This window comes from Sus scrofa, chromosome 2 (assembly GCF_000003025.6).
Source record: "Sus scrofa isolate TJ Tabasco breed Duroc chromosome 2, Sscrofa11.1, whole genome shotgun sequence".
Lineage (NCBI taxonomy): Eukaryota > Metazoa > Chordata > Mammalia > Artiodactyla > Suidae > Sus > Sus scrofa.
Window position 1 is genome coordinate 71,671,139 of NC_010444.4, and position 20,950 is coordinate 71,692,088.

The 20,950-nt window shown below is 47.1% G+C and overlaps 1 protein-coding gene across 14 annotated transcripts in view; it reads right to left on the reverse strand.

Annotated features, from left to right (window-relative positions):
• The window catches only part of ARHGEF18 (Rho/Rac guanine nucleotide exchange factor 18), a 96,418-nt gene that overhangs the window by 20,043 nt on the left and 55,425 nt on the right, over positions 1–20,950 (reverse strand). For 13 of the 14 annotated variants that reach the window (XM_021083927.1, XM_021083931.1, XM_021083925.1 and 10 more), the window contains 3 exons: positions 1,585–1,723; positions 379–491; positions 81–221 (listed from right to left, as the gene is read on the reverse strand). In XM_021083927.1, the coding sequence (XP_020939586.1) occupies positions 81–221; positions 379–491; positions 1,585–1,723 (393 nt within the window). Of the gene's footprint in view, positions 1–80; positions 222–378; positions 492–1,584; positions 1,724–11,125; positions 11,650–20,950 lie in introns of those variants that run through there. The other variant, XM_021083934.1, reaches the window with a different exon arrangement.

Here is a 20,950-nt window from a genome sequence, read left to right on the forward strand (position 1 = left end):
AAAAAAAAAAAAAAAAGGAGGAAAAGAAGAAGTAAAAGGAGGTGAAGGGCCTGTGTGGCAGGCAGTGCAGGCCTCCTTACCGTAAAGCACATCCTGCCTCTTCACCACCTCCCTCTTCTGTTTCTTCATGTATGCTGGGTCCACCGAGAGGCTCCAGGACTCGGCCTCGAACTCGTGGGCGTCTGCTTCAACCTCACTCTTCAGCGAGGCAGTGTAGGGGTCTGAGGGGAGAACAGGAGGCCACCGCTCTGGTGCTGGAGACCAGCTGGCCAGCTGGAGATCAGGGCCACCCCCACCCATGGACTCTGGGATGTGGGTCTGACCCCGCCCCATGGATGGAGACCCCGTGACACCCGCAAAGACGCGAGGGGACTGTACCTTCTACAAAAATGGACTCGGCATTCGAAGATGTAAGTGAAACAGAGTCATCAGCTGCCTGCTTAAATTTTAGAAACGCAGAGTCGGCTTCATCCATCTCTCCTGTGACTGGTCTGAGTACAAATCATGAAACCGATTATTTAGAAAAGTTGAATTATTCCCACCCACACCCACACACACACATTCTACAAAGGCAAATCAGGTTGTTACTCAATCTGATTAGATACTATTTGAGAACTTTCTGGATATTAAGACAAGCTTTAACTCTGTCACAGATCAGTTTTGAAAATGAGGAGACTATGTCAATGATACATCAGGGTTTGTTCCATCAAAGCTAACTTTTTTGGGGGAGGAGGGGTTATAGCTGACGTCCGATATTACAGAGGTTTCAGGTGGACAATATGGTGATTCACAATTTTTAAAGGTTATGTCCACTGATAGTTATTATAAAATATTGGCTGTATTCCCTGTGTTGTACAATATATCCCTATAGCTTATTTACTTTCTACAAGCAGTTTGTACCTCTTAATCCCCTGCCCCTATCCCACCCTTCCCCACTTCCTTCTCTCCACTGGCAACCACAAGTGTGTTCTCTATATCTGCCATCGAAACTCACTTTAATCTAATGTTCAAGTACGTTCTAAGGGTGTTAGTTACAAGCTTCCTTCACTGGCCAGCGGAGCCCACTGGGACCCCAGGATTCTTTCTAGACAGAGTAGGGCGGATGCAGCCTCCCTCCCAGTCCAGGGTGGAGGAAGAATCTTTTCTAGAGGAAAAAGACGATCAGCTCCTCTCCCCACCAACTAACGCAAGGACCCCTGCAGTGACTTTTTTTTTTTAAACATGAGGTTTTCTACCCGAACGTTGGTAGATGCAATACTACGAGAACCACCTTGAAGTCCTAGGAAAGCCAGACTGAGGCATAAATAAGAGGACCCCTACTCTGTGGCAACCTCAGCGGACTTCCAGTCTCATCTGGAGGACAGAAAGGAGCCCAGTCTAAGGGGCTTTACAGGAGCGTGAAGCGAACTGGCTCCAAATGGCGGTGGACATCCAGAACCCATCATTTTTGATAAAGGAAAAGGACTAAATCTCCAAAGCAGGTGTTAATGGGAATCTTGCCGCTCAGCTGGGGGTCCCCGAGGCACTACACCCCCGCTCCTTCCCTTCGCCCGCCCCTGATGGCAGAAGGAGGACCCCACTTACCCGAGTCTCGTCCCTGTTCCCGCCAGGCTGGGTGCTGGCTGTGGACCCCCCTTCTGCGAGACCGTCATGCCGACATTCCTGGATAGGCCCGGGCTGCCATCGGACAGGAGGGTGGCCCTTGGGTGCTCCTTCAGGGATGCTGCGACGGAGGCAAAGACGGAGTTGGTGCTGAGGAAGTGGGCCGGGTAGCGGAGGTGGCCCGGCCGCAGGCCCCGCTCCGACTGTGGCCGCAGCACGGACAAGATCTTGGAGGTCAGCAGCTCGTTATCCAGAAAAACGTTCTCGCTCCACTTTCTGGGAAGGGAGCCGTAGAACGAGAGCTCAGGGCAGCCTCGCAGAGCGCCGTCCCTGTCCCCGCTTTTGGAATGTGCGTTCCCCATGCTCATGCGCTTGGGGCTCCGAGACCCGGCGCTGCCGGGCTGTGCCGTTTTTATACCCCTGGGTGATCCTTCTAGAAATGTAGAGCTGCTTCTCTTACTGTATTGGCTGAAGCAGCGGGTCTGAAGGGCAGGAAATTGGTCCCCACTGTGACTGGTTAGTGTGGAAATCGCACAGTATTTTCTCCTTTGGTAAAACACCACCACCACCACCACCACAATAATGCCCCCAACCCATCTGTCTTAGCAGTGGGGTGAAGAGCAGAGAGCCATTTACACCCACTGCAAAGAATCTTCAGATCACGGAACAGGGAGCTCGTGCTGACATTACACGTGATCATGATGAATCTGAGATTGGCTGTCAGGATGATTCTAAGGCAGAGCGCACAGGGTTTCTGATGTTTAGCCACACGCGCCACTGTTCGTAATTGCTCGAATAGAATTTGAACCTCAAGGTGGACGAGAGGCTCTGATCCTATTTTATAAGGTGATCGTAAGATGACCTCACACGCGACAGGGCCTCCGAAGGGTTGTTCGCACTCATCTGCTCATTAACTTAAGGGCTGCAATACTGGGATGCGTTGTACACACTGACACCTTCCCCATGATGGGAAGACACCGCTCCTATTAAGCCAGGCTGTCGTTAATTAGGACGATGTTCCCCCCCCCCCCAACCCCCGTTTAAGTCAAGCCGAGTTGAGATGGGCTGCTTGGCTAATTCACTTATTCTTGGGGTGAAAGCCACATCTGAAAGCTCTGCTCTAAGCAAACAGCAGCACTGAAGAGAAATCTGCCCGGTGGCCTTTCCTACTTGGCTCCTGGGTTCCCAGAGCCCCATACCCATGGGTTTCTCTATGTCGTGTGAAGGAAGCAGCTGGGACTCTGGTGCTGAGCATCGGAGAGACTGTGCCCTTTGGGATGGGCTCAGTCTTCAAGGAAAATGCCATCTTTTCTGGGGGAGTGGGATTTAGCATGCTCAGTGAGTTTTAACTTGGGTGGAAATGGGGGGGTCACCAATGTGCAGGTGGGTCTGTTTGGGGAGAAAGCATCTGGTAGAGGAGTAAGAAGAAAGCTTGTAAACTGAGACTGAACCACTAAGTGGTGTGACGCCATCTGGTCAGTGACCTCAGACATCCCGACATCATGATCACGAATGGCAAAGGATGACTATTATCAGAGTGGACTAGGTGACAAGGCTGTCAGTCACATGCCAACACCCCTTTGCAATGATGAAAATCATAAATTGAGGCCTCCGTGGTCCAGAGCAGGCACTTCCTGGCATTTCTATACCCATTAAGCTCCACCCAGGCAATTATGATCTGCACGTACAAATATGGGACAAATGCTGAAATGAATCCTTTGCCTAAAGTCAGAGGATTCTGCTTTCATTCAACAGCCCATGGAAGAAAAGGTCACCACAAACACCCTCTAAGAATCACTAGTTCCTGAGAAATTTTAAAAAGTGATTAGAAAGGAGTTCCCATTGTGGCACAGCGGAAATGAATCTGACTAGGATCCATGGGACGCAGGTTTGATCCCTGGCCTTGCTCAGGGGGTTAAGGATCTGGCGTTGCTGTGATTTGTGGTGTAGGTCACAGACGTGGCTAAGATCTGGTGTTGCTGTGGCTACAGCTCCACTTCGACCCCTAGCCTGGGAACCTCCATATGTGGTGGGTGTGGCCCTAAAAAGCAAAAAAAAAAAAAAAAAAAAAAAAAAGTGATCAGGGAGTACCCCGGTGGCCTAGTGCTTTAAGAACCCAGTATCGTCACTCCTGTAGCTCAGGTTCGATCCCTGGCAGGAACTTCCAAATGCTATAGGCATGGCCAAAAAACAAAACAAAAGAAAATAGTGCAGGTAACAACTAGCATTAGATTGTGATGATCACCATACAACTATAAACATAATAAATTCATTGAGTAATTAAAAAAAAAACAACTAGCAAAACAACCAGCAAACAGCAAAGCTCTGTCCCTGTGTTGATAATTATCATCTCAATATCAGTGTCTTGGATTTGACATTGGACTATAGTTTGTGAGATGTGACAGGTGGGGAGTGCTCAGTGGAGTTCTATGTCTTGAACTATTCCAGAATAAAAAGCTGCAGTCCATTCTCATTTGTGGTGGTGATGTTCTGCAATCCCCCCTCCCATTTTTTCTTCGCTTATTTCCCAAAACAACATTATCTTTAATGTTATCTTTTTTATCTTTTAAGCAGATTAAATCTTTACAGAAAAAAGTGAATCCTGTCTTTTCAGATCCAAAAATATTAGCACACGGATATTTTGCTATGATTACATCTTAAATAACCACTTACCCTTTAAAAAAAATTTTTTTTTTTTTTTTTTTTGTCTTTTGAGGGCTGCACCTGTGGCATATGGAGGTTCCCAGGTTAGGGGTTGAATTGGAGCTGTAGCCACTGGCCTACACCACAGCCATAGCAACACCAGATCCAAGCCACATCTGCGACCTACACCACAGCTCACGGCTAATGCCAGATCCTTAACCCACTGAGCGAGGTCAGGGATCGAACCCACAACCTCGTGGTTCCTAGTCGAATTCATTTCCACTGCGCCACGACGGGAACTCCAAAAAAAAATTTTTTTTTGGCTATGCCCGTGGCATGTGAAAGTTCCCAGGCCAGGGATTGAAACCACGCCACAGCAGCAACCCAAGCTGCTGCAGCAACCACGCCAGATCCTTAACTTGCTGCACCACAAGAGAATTCATACCGCTTTATATCCGACTCATATCTTGATTTTTACTATCACATATGAATGAAGCCCTTACATCTTCTTTTGTTTATCTAACATTGTATCATACTCTTTGAAAATTGAGGTTGCTGGTCTTGAAAGATAGAAGGGAAAAGATGAAAGAAAGTTGTCTGTCTCCTGATTGCTTAGAAAGTACTTCCATAGTCAACAATGCAGTAAATTAGCTCACACAGCTACGAACCACGGCTCCCAAGGGAAAAACAAATGTAGGTTCCTGGAAGCTTTGGCCTACACTTTTGCCAACATCACTTGTTTCATGTGTGTTTCTATTCAAAGACGCCTTATTTAGCACATACTGTTGATTCATTAAATTGAACTCCTCCTGGCCAACAGCACCAGGATGAATGAAGCTCCTCTAAAATAGATTTTCTCTGTAAGGTGTGGGGCAGCCTCCCTGTGCTCAGGACCACTGGACTACACTTAAGCCCTATACCTGGGGGCCCCTTTCAAGAGACAAACCACCAACAAAAAGCCAACTCCCCCCAAAAAAAACCCAAAACCCAAAAAAACGTGGCACAAAATACACCGCCAAAAAGGACACGTGTTTACAGTAACCGAAGCAAGGAGGCAGGGTGTGGCCTGTTCAGCCTCAGCTGAGAATGTGTGTGTTGAGTGACTCACATTTTTCCCTGCACCTGTCTCTGCAAGTGACTGTGAAAACCCCCACGAGTACTGACTGAAAAGTTATAGATACATTTTAGCCAGTAGGTACATTTGCAAATTTGGAATCTGAGAGTAATGCCGTCCATCCGTCCACTGGAACAGTAGTCAGTCAAAGATGTAATGAGATGCTGAAGCATACCACAATATGGATGGCCTCGGGGAATACCACACTAAGGGAAAGAGGCCAGGCACACAGGACCACACGTGTGAGAGTCCATCTATAGGAAGAGTACGCAAATCCACAAAGAAAGTAGGTTAATAGGTACCTAGGACTGGGGGAGGTTGGAAGGTGACAGCTATGCAGTTTCTTTTGGGGTGGGGGAGGGTTCTAAAATTGACTGCAGTGACTCTGAATACACTCGAAGCCATTGCACGGAGCACTTAAATGGATGGGTCGTATGAAATGTGAATTGTATCTCAGTTAAACCTGTTCAACAGAATTCCTGTGAGGAAGAGCCATCTTTTGGCAGGAAAACAACTTGAGTGATCTGTGGGTTCGACACACAGTATGGGTTAATCAAGCTGCCCCAGATCTACGGAGAGAGGAAGATGTATTTATCTCGCCAGTGTGTTTTCCTAAACTAGATAGCGTGTTTTCCTAAACTAGACAGTTTTCCTAAACTAAACAGGGCAGACAGGCAGTGGCCGGGCACTGGGACCCAGGCCGAGAAGCCAACGGGATCAGTGCTCAGCCTCACACAGTCTGCACCGCCACTGAAGCCACTCTGGAGCCTAATTAGCACTGTCTGCCCACCGCTGGGAGGTGACATCGATCAGCGTGCTTCCGGCCCACCGTGGTGACCATCCACAGCACAGGGCACCCAGAGGAGAGGTGGGGATGACAATGAAAAGTGAACGATGAAAATGGAAAAAGGGCTTGGCCCAGAGGGAAAAACACCCCATTCCCAGCCACAGCCACAGACAGCAGCCTGTTCTGAATTTTTTTTTTTTTTAAAGCCTGTTTTGTCTTGGTTTCTTGAATTGAAGAGAGGTCTCCATAAACAAATTAGATGACTAAGCTGGTGTGACAGCTGTCAAGATTCCACAGGTGTGACTTTATTTGGATAAAGTCCATACTATGAAGTTAGGGTTAATGTGCTAATTTCTAGTGTACTTAGGCTCCCGAGTGACCCGCAGCCTATAAATTCTGATACACAAGCCCAACCCCTTCAGCTCTTGCAGGAAGCATGAGGGCCTGTGAGGAAAGCCCATGAACAAAACTTAATAGCCACAAACCTGTTGAAAGTCATTTTTTTTTCCCCTTTTTTTTTGGCTGCCCTGTGGCATATGGAGTTCCTGGGCCTGGGATCAGATCTGAGCCACAGCTGTGGCAACACTGGATCCTTAACCCACTATGCTAGGCCGGGGATTGAAATGTGCCCCAGAGCCACAGAGATGCTGCTGAACCCATTGTACCACAGCAGGAACTCCTGAAAGTCGTCTTTTTTTCCTGTCTTTTTAGGGCTGCACCTGAGGTATATGGAAGTTCCCGGGCTAGGGGTTGAATCAGAGCTACAGCTACCGGCCTATACCACAGCCACAGCCACTCAGGATCCAAGCCATGTCTGCACCTACACCACAGCTCAAGGCAATGCTCAGATCCTTAACCCACTGGGCAAGGCCAGGGACTGAATCTGAATCTTCATGGATACTAACCGGGTTCGTTACCACTGAGCCACTACAGGAACTCCCTGAAAGTCATTTTTGAAGGAAATCCATTATGACATATTAGGTGACCATCTTAATCAGGCTTGAATTCTGAAGCACCCTGGCTTCTAGAAATATTGACTTCCAACTAAGAAATTTACATTCAAAATGACAGATGCCTCTTGCTGCTAGATGGGAAAGCAACTGGAAACATCTTAGGAAGGCAGCTAGGAATTCTGTGGCGAAGTGAGTTAAGGAAGGATCTGGCACGGTCACTACAGCGGCTTACGTCACTGATGTGGCGTGGGTTCAATCTCAGCCCCAGAACTTCCACATGCCACTAGAGTGGCAAAAAAAAAAGAGAAAAAAAAAAAAGAAAGAAAGAAAAAAGGAAGGCAGCCCAGCCTGGGCACAGAGGTCCCTTCTTTTTTTCCTTTTTAGCCATGGCTGCGGCATGAGAAGTTCCTGGTCCTGGGATCGAACTTGCACCATAGCAGCCACCAGAGCCACAGCAGTGACGACGCTGGATCCTTAACCCACTGAGCCACAAGAGTCCCCAGAAGTCCCTGCAGGTTTCAGCAAAAGGGCACACAGATGGACCAGACTGGGGGTATCTTTAGGTGGGAACAGCCTTCCCCAACCTCCTAGCAGTTCTAAAAGCTTCAAAACAGCTGTCCCTTTCCTCCTATTTGGTGGGGTCTTGGGTCCCTGTCCCTGCCCCCATTCTTTGTGTGGGCGAAGACTTTTCGGCTGAGGGTATCGCCTGTCTCTGGAGAGTTCTAGCAAGCAAGGGCCCTGGGCGAGTGTTCGAGAGACAATTAAGAAAATCTGAGACAAAATGAAGTTTTCAGTTCACAGTTCCTGGCTTTGTGGCTACCTGAGAATAGACTCAATCGATTCCCAGACAACTCATTGATTTCTCTACCCTGCTCCGGTTTGATGTTACACAAGCAAGACAGCACAAAAAAGAATAAAAATATAGGGGAAAAAAAAAAAAGAACCCAAACACCCGAATCTTAACTCCGTGCCTCAGAGGGCAAAGACAAAAAAAGGTGGGGGGGCATGTGGGGCTTATCAGTGTAAGCCAGAAAGAAGACCCCTTGTGAACTGGAAACTACCCAATTAAAAACACACACACACACACAAGCCCCCCACTCCCAAATTACGTCAAACCCAGCAAACACCATTTAAATTTTTTTTTCAATACCCTCTTGACTGTGTGTGTAGAAAACTTAAAAATCATGAAATGGTGTAAAAGAAGAAATAATCCATAATGCCACCACCTACGATTAATTGTTCCTGGAACGAAGATAAGTTGAGAAATAATGTTTAATGAGAGATCCAGAGATCTGTGTGGAAAATCCTTCGCATATAGCAAAAGAAATATATGGTAGCAAATATACGTTTTCTGCATAAATATCATACAGGGGACATATGATTTATGCCAACAAAGCTATATGCTTGCAAATCATGATACTACAAAGTATTTTTTTTTTTTTGCCTTTTCTAGGGCCGTTCCCTTGGCATATGGAGGTTCCCAGGCTAGGGGTCTAATTGGAGCTGTAGCCACGGGCCTACGCCACAGCCACAGCAACTTGGGATCCAAGCTGTGTCTGTGACCTACACCACAGCTCACAGCCACGCCAGATCCTTAACCCACTGAGCAAGGCCAGGGATCGAACCTGCAACCTCATGGCTCCTAGTCGGATTTGTTAACCTTTGTGCCACGATGGGAACTCCACTACAAAATATTTTGTATCATTTTATGGATAATTCTGGCAGTTAAAGTAGAAAGGACAACTGTCCATATCCACAGGCATAAAAATGAATCTCAAACGAAACGTCATGCTTTTCATAAGAACTCACAATGGACTTCAAATTTAAATGGAAAATATAAAACTATGAGGCTTTTCATAGCTACTGTAGGAGAAAATCTTCAGGAACTGGAGCTTGAGTGGTTCTTTGCTATGGACACCAGAAGTCTGATCCACAAAAGGAAAAAAAAAAATCTTTAAATTGACTTCATCATAATTAAAAACATTTGCTGGTAGAAGACCTGTTAGGAGGATGAAAAAGATAAGCTACAGAGTGGGAGGTAATACTCACAAACCATTTATCTGACAAAGGACCAGAATTTATGAGTTTCCTGGTGGCCTAGTGATTAAGGATCTGGTGTTGGCACTTCTGTAGCTGGGGTAACTGCTATGGTGTGGGTCTGATCTCTGGCCTGGAAACTTCCACATGTCCTCCAAGAAGACAAGCATTTAGAATGTATAATAAATGAGCTCTTATAATCCAATGGTGAAAACACAAACAATCCGTTTAGAAAATGAGCAAAAGATAAGAGTTACTATTGTGGCTCAGCAGAAATGAACCTGACTAGTATCCATGAAGATGCAAGTTTGATTCCTGGCCCCAATCAGTGGTTTAAGGATCCAGCGTTGCTGTTAGCTGTGGTGCAGGCTACAGACATGGTTTGGATCCTGTGTTGCTGCAGTGTAGGCCTGCAGCTGTAGCTCCAGTTCAGCTCCTAGTCTGGGAACTTCCATATGCCTTGGGTGCAGCCCTAAAAAGACAAAAAAAAAAAAAAAAAAAAAAAAAAAAAGAGATACAAAGGGTAAAAAAAATAAATAAATAAAAAAGCACAGGATATGATGTTCAACAGAGAAATGCAAATTAGACCACCACGAGCCATCATAACCAGAATGGCTAAAATAAAAAACAGTGATGAAGCTAAATGCCGGCAAAGATGTAAAGAAATTGGATGATGCATACGCTGCTGGTGGGAATGTAAAAGGGTGCAGCCGTTCTGAAAAACAGCTGAGCCATTTGTAATGAAAATGAAGTAACTGCACTTCTGGGTAGGTATTTACCTAAAGAGAAATACAAAACTTACGTCCAGACAAAAACCCATACAGGACTATTCGCAGATGCTTAAAGCCAAAATTGGAAACAATAGTAATGTCCTTCACTGAGTAAATGGTGAGACAACTGTGGTCGATCTATGCCATGGAATACTAATTGGTAAGGAAAAGGAACCGGTGATAACCTGCGACTAGGGTGGACCTCATGGGCATTATACGGATACAAAAAAGCCAATCTCAAAAGGTCACCATACGATTCCATTTATGTAACATTCTTGAAATAACAAAATTAGAGAGATGGAGTAGAAGTTGCTGGGGTTAATGGTGGCACAGAGCAGAAGAGTGGATGCGTCTAACACGGAAGTTGGTGACAGAATAGTCCTGGATCTTAAAAGGGGTAGTGGTTGTGGGAATCTGCACATGTAATAAAATGGCTTAGGACTAGACTCACATGTTGTCTAGATGACAATTTCCTGGTTTTGATACCCTATCATAGTTACAAAGAAGTAACTGGTGGGGAAACACCTGACCTCTATACCAACTTGGCAATTTACTGGGAGTCTGCAATGATTTCAAAAGAAAAAGTCTGAAACAAACAAAAGCAACCACCACCACCACCACCAAAAAAAAAAAAAAAAAAAAAAAAAAAAGGAGTTCCCGTCGTGGCACAGTGGTTAACGAATCCGACTAGGAACCATGAGGTTGCGGGTTCGGTCCCTGCCCTTGCTCAGTGGGTTAACAATCCGGCGTTGCCGTGAGCTGTGGTGTAGGTTGCAGACTCGGCTCGGATCCCGCATTGCTGTGGCTGTGGCGTAGGCCGGTGGCTACAGCTCCGATTCAACCCCTAGCCTGGGAACCTCCATATGCCGCGGGAGCGGCCCAAGAAATAGCAACAACAACAACAACAACAACAACAAAAAAGAACACTCATGCCCAAAGTCCTAGTCAGCTTGGGCTGCCATAATAAAATTATATAGACTGGGTGGTTTAAACAATACAAACTTGTCTTACAGTCCTGGGGGCTGGGAAGTCCAAGACCCAGGTGCCAGTAGATGTGGCCCTTGCTGAGGGCTTGCTTTCTGGCTTGCAGATGGCTACCTTCTCCCTGTGTCTTCACAAGCTAACTGGTGTCTCTTCTTAAAAGGGCACTAATCCCATCATGGGGCCCCCATTTTCATGCCCTCGTTGAATCTAATTATCTCGAAAAGGCACCACCTACCTTTTCATTTGGTTTTGTTTTGGCTCCACCTCCTAATACCCTCATGCTGAGAGTTAGGGCTTCAACATGGTCATTTGGCGGGGAACACAATTCAGCCCTGAGCACAGTGAAAAAAAGAAGCTCTGTTTTCTGAGAACTCATTAAATTCCAGACCTTCTCTTCTCCCTCACTGGACACCTCTGCAGAAAGAAAGAGCAAGCAGCCTTCCTCTTCTCTCCTTCCCTTCACCTCCCAGAGCGAAGGCCAAAGGGCACAGCCTCTTAAGAAGACTTGCTGCAGGAGGTGACAGACAATGGAAACCTCAGAAAGCAGTTCTGGTGGCCAAGGAGGAGGCTAGGAACAGTTTTTTATAAGTAAGCAGGCTTTGAGATGTTCAGAGAGGGTTACCGTGAAAAGGAGAAATGCCCAAGGGCCTCATGACATACTACTTTATTTGGGAAACGACTGTGACAAGTATAAAAAAAGATGAGAGGAGTTCCCGTCATGGCTTCGTGGTTACCGAATCCAACTAAGAACCATGAGGTTGCAGGTTCGATCCCTGGCCTTGCTCAGTGGGTTAACGATCCGGCATTGCTGTGAGTTGTGGTGTAGGTTGCAGACGTGGCTTGGATCCCGTGTTGCTGTAGTGTAGGCTGGCAGCTACAGCTCCGATTAGACCCCTAGCCTGGGAACCTCCATATGCCGTGGGAGTGGCCCTAGAAACGGCAAAAAGACAAAAAAAAAAAAAAAAAAAAAAAGATGAGAAACAAGGAATGACAAACAGTGCAGCCCCACGGGATGTGGAGCTGCTTTGTTGGGAGCTGGTTAAACGCAAAGCCTTGTCCTGGGGACTCTGTGCAGAAGCCCCCTGGGGGTCATGGTGGAAAAGAGGAATGGGCAAAGGTGTGGCTAGGAAGAAATGATACCTGGCTGAGAGAGTGGCCAGTTGGCCATGGGTCAGCAGTCCCCTCCTATCCTCAATCTCATGGGAGAATGTGGCCTTAATGAGCCAACTTGCAAGGCAAAAACAAATTCTGTCACTAGCATGAATGTTAAATACGGTCGTTCCCTTGGTATCCAAGGGGGATTGGTCCCAGATCACAGGATGCTCAAGTCCCATATATGAAGTGGTGGAGTATATACAGTTGACCCTGAACAATACGGGTTTGAACTGCACAGGACCACTTATAGCAGATGTGTTTCACTAAATATGTGCTATAGTGCTATACAATCCGTGGTTGGTTGAATCTGAGGAAGCTGAGCTGCAGATATGAAGGGCTAACTAGAAAGTTATGCTTGGATTTTCTGACTGCCCAGAGGGTCAGTGCTCCTCCTGCCCCCCTGCCCCCCACACTGTTCAGCGGTCACCTGTATCTGCATATAACCTATGCACATCCTCAGGTATACTTAAGTCATCTCCAGGCTACTTACAGTACCTAATACAACGCAAATGCCAGGTAAACAGTTGCCTACGAGCAGCAAATTCAAGTTTTGCTTTTTGCAACTTTCTGGAATACTTTTCCCCAGTTTTGATCCTTGGTTGGTTGAATCAAGGATGTGGAACACGTGAATATAGAGGGCCCACTGTAACCTTGTCTGCTCAGCTAGAGAACTGCGTCCAAGTCACCGTCTGCTTGTGTCTAGAGAAGAGGAAACCATGTGATCCTTTACGTGAATCTGGTCAAAAATTAATCTTGATAAAATATTTCTTTGACAGCTCAGGTCTGAAATTACATTTCACTGGATAAGCCTGACATTTTGTGAATGTTACCTTACTGAATGAGGGAGGCTTGCAACTTAGGAAGCATACATGCCTTCAAATGGAGACAAAACCAAACAGTAACAAAAATGAATGGCCAAGAAGGGTCCATGTCTGAAATGGGGTAGATGGCAGATAACTCAGAGGAAACATTCTCCCCACCCCCTTCAGCATTTTCCTTTTCTACAATGATATCAAATTCATATGCTGATACCAAAATGCGATAATGTTTTATAATGAGTAGATGCTCGCCTATTGTTATTATAGATAATTCCTCCTTTGGCCTATCGTTTAAGAGTTTACTTTTGAGGGAAGAAAAGAGGGGTTTATTTCAAAGACCTGATACTGGAGAGTAAAGGGGGAAGAGAGGGTCTTAAAAATTCAGGAAAATGAAGTTCTCTTAGTGGCGCAGCGGAAACAAATCTGACTAGCATCTATGAGGATTCGGATTCAATCCCTGGCCTTGCTCAGTGGGTCGGGGATCCGGCACTGCCGTGAGCTATGGTGTAGGTGGCAGACTCCGCTCGGATCCCGAGTTGCTGTGGCTGTGATGTAGGCCAGTGACTGGGTCTAGGCCAGCAGCTGCAGCTCCGATTCAGCCCCTAACCTGGGAACTTCCATATGCCGCAGGTGCAGCCCTTAAAAAAAAAAAAAAAAAAAAAAATCGGGAAAATGATTTCATCAAGAATCATCAGGAGTAAGGAAAGGGGGTGGGATCTGAAGGAGGAGCGTGAGGTGCTGCCACAGGATGACTACTGAGTCCAGATTCTCAAAGACTTAGGACCAGACAGCACATAATTGTAATGGATGCTAACAGCAAGGAGGTAGCTCAAGAGTGAAATTCAGGAAGTGCAATGTGGGGTCCTGGGCTGGATCCTGGAACAGGGTGTGGTGAAATCTGAGTGCAGTATGGAGTTTAGTCAAAAGTAATGCACACATCAGGGGAAACTGAGCTGGGAGGATATGGAAACCCAGAGGTCTCTTTGAAAACTTTTTTTTTTTTTTGGCTGCACCCAAGGCATACAGAAGTTCTCAGGGAAAAAAAAAAAAAAAAAAAACTCTCAGGCCAGGACCAGAACCCTCTCCACAGCAGTGACAATGCAGGATCCTTAACCCACTGAGCCACCAGGGAACCCCTCTTTGCAAATTTGTTAATAAATTGAAATCTATTCCCAAACAAAAGACTCCCCCCCCCCTTTTTTTGAGGGCTGCACCTGTGGCATATGGAGGTTCTCAGGCTAGGTGTTGAATCGAGAGCTGCAGATGCCAGCCTGCACCACAGCCACAGCCACAGCCACACCAGATCTGAGTCACGTCTGAGACCTACACGACAGCTCATGGCAATGTCAGATCCTTAACCCACTGAGTAAGGCCAGGGATTGAACCCGCATCCTCATGGATACTGGTCAGGTTTGTCACTGCTAAGCCGCAACAGGAACTCCTCAATTTTAAGTTCTGGGAGTTCCCTGGTGGTCGGCCTACTAGGTTTAGGATCCAATATTGTCACTGCTGTGGAATGGGTTTGATCTCTGACCCAGGAACTTCTGCATGCTGTGGGAGCAGCAAAAAAAAAACAAAAAAAACAAAAAAAAACAAGTTAAGTTTGGGAGGAACTGAGCCTCGTTAAAAACAACAGATTTTTTGGGGGGGGGGACTCCAAGGTGTGCAACAGCTTGATGTGGGATCTCTGTTCCCAGCCTATGTACTGAATCCAGGCTGCAGAGGTCAAAGCATTGAGTCCTAATCTCTAGACCACCAGGGAACTCCCCAAAAGAATAATTTTTGGAAAGGTATGTGTGTGGGTGCTCTGAGGTGTGTTTAAAAAGAATAAGAATAGGCCAGGCCCCTACTGGGGCAGAGAGAAGGGGCTGACAAATAATTGGAAATATTTAGGGACACCCATATTCACAGCAGCATTATTCACATTAGGCAGAGGTGGAAGCAGCCGAAGTATCTACTGATGGATGACTGGATACACAAATGTGGTCCACCCACAACACTGGAATATTACTCAGCCTTAAAAAGGAAGGAAATTCTGACACTCCCTGCAACAAGGATAGACCTTGAGGACATGATGCTAAATGAAACAAGCCAGACACAGAAGCACAAATACTGTCTGATTCCACTTAACATGAGAGACCCCGAGTATCAAAGTCCTAGAGACAGAAGGTGAGATGGTGGAAGTCAGGGGCTGGCGGAGGGGCTGGGGAGGTGAGTGTTTCATGGGACAGGGGTGCCGTTCAGGAAGAGAAAGTTCTGGAGATGGATGGTGGGTATGGTTGCACAACAGTGTGAGTGTATTCACTGCCACTGAATCATGCACTTAAGGTGGCGAAGGTGATAAATTTGATGTATATTTTACCACTATTATAAAGAAAAAAATTAGGGACCCAGAGTGTGGGAAGAAAGAAGGCAACTCCTTAACTATGGTTTTCTGCTGTCTCTCCTGCTGGTGAGACAGCCCTTTGACCAGGAAGGGTCAGAGAAAACACATTGAGAAGGGTGTAGAAATTCAAGGTGGGACGAGGGATGTGTAGCTGACCTCAGCTTCCCAGTGCCTGGCACATGGCAGCCCAGGGGCACAGGCTGCACCAACTAAAGTCACCAGATCCGATGACATTCATGTCAGACACGGAGACAAGTGGTAGGGAGACGGGCTGAGCCTGTGTGGAGCACCTCTGGGGAGCTGTGGAGGGCAGGACACCAGAAATGACAGAAGGGCAAGGCGACCCTGCTTCCCGGGAGGAGGAAAGAAGTTACTCTTACAATCTTGATGTTTATCTGCGGCCAAAAATGGCTGATAAGCTGTGAGCATGGCAAACAGGCTGTGAATCCCAGGTTTCCTGTTTCCTTGATAAAATCAAGACTCAGCTCTGAGGAGTTCTCGTCATGGCTCAGCAGAAACAAACCCAACTAGTATCCATGAGGATGTGGGTTCGATCCCTGGCCTCGCTCAGTGGGTTAAGGATCCATTGTTGGCATGGCTGTGGCGTAGGCCGGAGCAGCAGCCCCGATTCGATGCCTAGCCTGGGAACTACCACGGGCTGTACCTGTGGCCCTTAAAAAAAAAAAAAAAAAAGACTCAGCTCTAGGAGGTGTGCTTTGCAGCCCTGGAGTGGAGTGACTAGAGAAGGCGTTTATAGCCACTACAGTGAATGGATGATCCTGGGTGGCTCTGGGCATAGTGGGAGACAATAGCTATGAACAACGGCAAGGTGCTGGCTGAATCCCTCGTGACATCCCTGTAAATTAATTTGAGGGGGAAATTAGGGACCAATGATTGCAGGTTGGGTGACTAAAATTTACCATGCATTCACCCTCAATCTTGGTGATGGACTGATCTTAAGGAGAAAAGGGGTCTCTAGTGGAATGCCAAAGGGCTCTGTCCTCAGTCTTGCCTGAGATGAGACAACAGGAGGCTCACTTATCAAATTCACAGATGACACGGAGCAGAGGAGCTGCCTCAAATTTTGTTTGGAAAATAGAGAGAGATGAGTGAACAAAAAACCATCCTGATCGGCTGCTATGAAGGCCATATCAAGAGATTCAGCAACGGTGGGGGCGGAGGGGTGCCCCACCTGGAGCAGCAGCATAGGTGGAAAAAACCAAGGGAGTTCTGGGTGCCTGTCAGCAGGCTCAGTAAATCAACAGTGTGGTGCATACAGGGCTGGGTCATCATCTTAGGTCACGTCTCTATGAGCGCGACAACCAGAGTCAGGAGGGCCGGGTTCCTGGCCGGCCAAGCCTGCCCTGGAGTTTCTCTCGGGCCTGAGTTCAAGGGAGTTCAGTGAGTTCATCAGCAGGAAGCAGCCCCCAGGAAGTCGTGTTCTAACGGGAACTTTGGAGGGTGAGATGCAGGCAGACTGAGGCCCGTCAAGGGCCAACTCCGGTGAGCGGGGCACATCCAGAGGGTGGACAGAACCCCGGAAGGCTCCCAGGCATGGTAAAAGGCGGTCCCATGAAGGACTGGCCCAGAGGCAGGTATGGGAGCAGGTATTGGGGGGGGGCTCCGTGATGCAGCAGGTGATGTGAATGCAGGTGAGGAATTTCCAGTTTTCTGTAATTATTAAACAGCAACCACCCAGGATTTCACAAACCAGACAGAACCACAACTCCTATTTGAGCGCATTCCTTTCCATTCTATTTCTGTTCAACAAGTCACGCTGTCGCTGGCCACCGACCATTTCTGACCTACAGAAACCATTTCATGCGGTTTGACCTTTTATGTGGGTGAGCTCCCGCTGAACTTACGATTGTACACCCTGCCTTTCCTTCTGCTTAAGATGTGTCACAAACATTCTGCCATGCTTTAAGACATACTGCGGAAACCTTTACAACTGCTTTCTTCTGCAAGGGCTATAACATCACTTATCAAAAGTGGACATTGCTCTAATGCAGGGTTCCTGGGGGTACTTGCAACATTTCTTGGGGTTATCCATTAAACTGTGAGGGACATCTACGTGACAGATTTTCATCAGCAACGGACACTCTCTAGGGATAAATTCATGTGATTAGCTGGGTCCCCTTGCCGACATTTCCACAGTCCAATGTTCCCCCAGCACAGCATGGACTGTCCAGAAGCTTTCTGAGAGAAGGCTGGTGGCTGTTCAGGCACTGTACCCTCAGCTGCTGGGGGGCATGCTGGGTTGCGCTCTGCAAGCATAGTGGAGGGTCTGGATTTGCGGATCCTTCAGATCCACACAAAAGATCTCTGCTGAGTGCTGTGGTGAGTTAGGAGCAAGGTCCCTCCGCCACCGGGGAATTTGAACTTGACACACGCCTCAGGAGGGGCAGCCTCCCTGCCGTACACACTCTTTCTCTCTCCCTCTGTCCCCAGGGCCCCTCCCCAGGCTCTTCTGGAGCCTCCTCCTCTCTGTGCAGGGCCCTCCCTCTGCCAATGGGACAAGCCCTGGCCATTTAGCCAAGGCTGCAACCTTCTTGGGTGGCTGCCTGTCCAGACTTGCACCTGCTGCCTGAGTGGCTCTCCATACACCTGATCAGCGTCCCCATGGCTTTGATATAAAGTCCTAACTCCCTGGCCTGGTTGTGCCAGACTCTCCAGGGTACAGGCCCCTCCCAAGCCTCACCTCTTGCCACCATTTGCACCCTATACCCCAAGCACACTGTCATGCAGCACCGGGGGGATGGGGAGGGCCCTGTGCCCAGGCGCCCCTTTGCTCCACCTGCTTTGAGGCAGGGCCAGAGTCCCTCTAGGCCACCCCGCCCTGCTCCCCACCCTCATGGCCCAGGCCTTCCTTTGTGCTTCCTTTAACCCCATGCACACCGCTTTCATTGCACTGCCTCAGCCCTCATCAAACCTTGACCTTCTTTGAGGGGGGCAGGGTCAGGAGTCACTCATCTCTGTGCTCAAGGTACACGGACAGACCTCATCCCTGCCAGAAAGGTCAAGGGCAGACACCCAAAAGTGAGGCCTGCAGAGGGCCAGGTATAAGCCACTTCCGGTCTATCTCACTTTAAAGACAAACTGCCACCTTCCCACTTAAAAAACCAACCAAACAAAAACTCCATGTAACAGATCGGGCTCTGCTGGAAGGGAGAAGGGGAAGGACATAGTCAGAAAATGAGGGACTGTCAATCCTCATGGCTCGTGTCTTAATGAACCCCCGGCCCCTTGGATCCTTATGCACTTTTTCACCCACACTCTCCCTGAAAGCCATTCGAAGCTGCTTTTCCTTACGGGAGTCAGGGATACTGCACTGCACAAAATACATATGCAGCTAACTGGAAATATTAATGTGAGAACTTTATCCCGGCAGAAGCAGGCCGTCCTGTCCCTATGCTCCAGCAAGCAGTACAGCATCATTTCAGTGAGGCGATGTATAGGAAAATATTACTTTGATTTTGCAGAAGGGGAAAAATGAGGTTGAGATGCTAGATTTTAGTGCCCAAATCACTAGATGTTGATTGAGTAGCTGGTACACTGTCTGGGAGTGAATTAGCATTCTTTCTTTTTTTCTTTCCATTTTTGGCCACCCCCTTGGCATATGGAGTTCCTGGGCCAGATCCGAGGCACAGCTGCAACCCAAACCTCAGCTGCAGCAACGCTGGATCCTTAACCCACTGTGCCAGACCAGGGATCGAATGCTGGATCTTTAACCCACTGTGCCAGTCTCAGGGCTTCCAAGACGCCGCTGATCCCAGTGTGCTGTAGCGTGAGCTCCAACATTCTTAACAAACCTTAGCCTCAAAGAGTTTTTTTCTTTGCAGGGGGGAGACAGGCTTGATTATTCCATCCATGAATAAGGCATGTCTCTAAATTAATATCTAATGCCAAGATGGCGTTTCTCTAAATTATTCTTGTTTAGTAAAGGTAAGAACTAACTAAGGCAAACTGCTACAGGTGAGTCATCTTGGGGTGGGGGAAGAATAAAGTGGAACATTCTTGGGCATAAATCCAGCTGGCTGTGTATTATGATCCCGAAGAACAAATGTGGTACAAACTCTTCACCTGCAAAGATTCCTGACTGATAAGAAATGGCCCTCACGAAACACTGATAAGGGCGCATGAAAAAAAAGGCCACTTATGTCACTGTTACCTGAATTTGATCCCTCAATAGTACAAGAGTGAACTTAAAATTTTGTTAAAGCTGCAACCTAAGCTTCAGGAGAAATTAAAATTAAAATCAACCAATATACTTGCCATCATTGAAATGACTCTGTGCCCTGATCTTTATTTGCCTGGGTGTATACACTGACAGTTATTGTCACAGCAAATATGAAATGTTCCACATTTTTCATGCTGCTATGTCGTTCTAAGCATCATTTTAATCACCTTCCTGGGTCAGACACTCCATGCATTCCAATCACATTCCAGCGGTCAAAGTGACAGAATCACAGAGGCAATGTTGGAAGTGCTTTACGGTTTTAGGTATGCATCACCAAACTGCTTTTCCAAAAGACTGTACCGATGAGGACAACCTTGCAGGAAAATAGGTATAAAGAAAGAAAATCCCGGGAGGTGACACACAAAATGACAATGAATTGTAGTTGCAAGGGATTATGTGGGTTTCTCCTCATGTTGCTATTTTACAAATTTCCTGCGATGGTTGTATGGCTTTTATAATCCCAAAAAAAAGGTTGGAGTTCCTGTTGTGGCTCAGCGGAAACGAACCCAACTAGTATCCAGTTCAATCCCTGGCCTTGCTCAGTGGGTTAAGGATCTATTGTTGCCAAGAGCTGTGGGCTGGTAGCTGCAGCTCTGATCCGACCCCTAGCCTGGGAATGTCCACATGCTATGGGTGTGGCTCTAAAAAAAGGACCAAAAAAAAAAAAGGTAAGCTTAGGAGGAAGCCAGGTGCAAGGTGTGTGGGAATTCTCTGCATGGTTTTGTGTTGTTTTTTTTTTGTTGTTGTTGTTCGGCTGAGCCCATCCCATGGCATGCAAAAGTTCCTGGGCCAGGGATCAAATCCCTGCCATAGCAGTGACAATGCTGGATCCTTAACCTGCTGAGCTACCAGGGAACTCCAACATGAGCTTTAAAAAAACTCTTTGTGGAGTTCCCGTCGTGGCGTAGTGGTTAACGAATCCGACTAGGAACCATGAGGTTGCGGGTTCGGTCCCTGCCCTTGCTCAGTGGGTTAACAATCCGGCGTTGCCGTGAGCTGTGGTGTAGGTTGCAGACGCGGCTCGGATCCCGCGTTGCTGTGGCTCTGGCGTAGGCTGGTGGCTCCAGCTCCGATTCGACCCCTAGCCTGGGAACCTCCATATGCTGCGGGAGCGGCCCAAGAAATAGCAACAACAACAACAAAAGACAAAAGACAAAAGACAAAAAAAAAAAAAAAAAACTCTTTGTAAATCGAAAACTATTTCAAAGGATTTGGCATTTGGATGGCTGGAAGTTTCTTTAAACTCTGACTAAATGGAAAATTAGAGAGCAGAATCTATACCACAGGTCCGATTTTAAGCAAGAAATGATGACTTTCCATGAAAAGGGAAGGCTGCTGGATCTACACCCAAAAAATGGCCAATAAAAGTACAATTTATCTACTTTAAGTGAAATACAGTATTGAAGGCATATGACTTAAAAATAACTGCTGGCCTTTTTTCATGAGTTGATCATCTCCAGT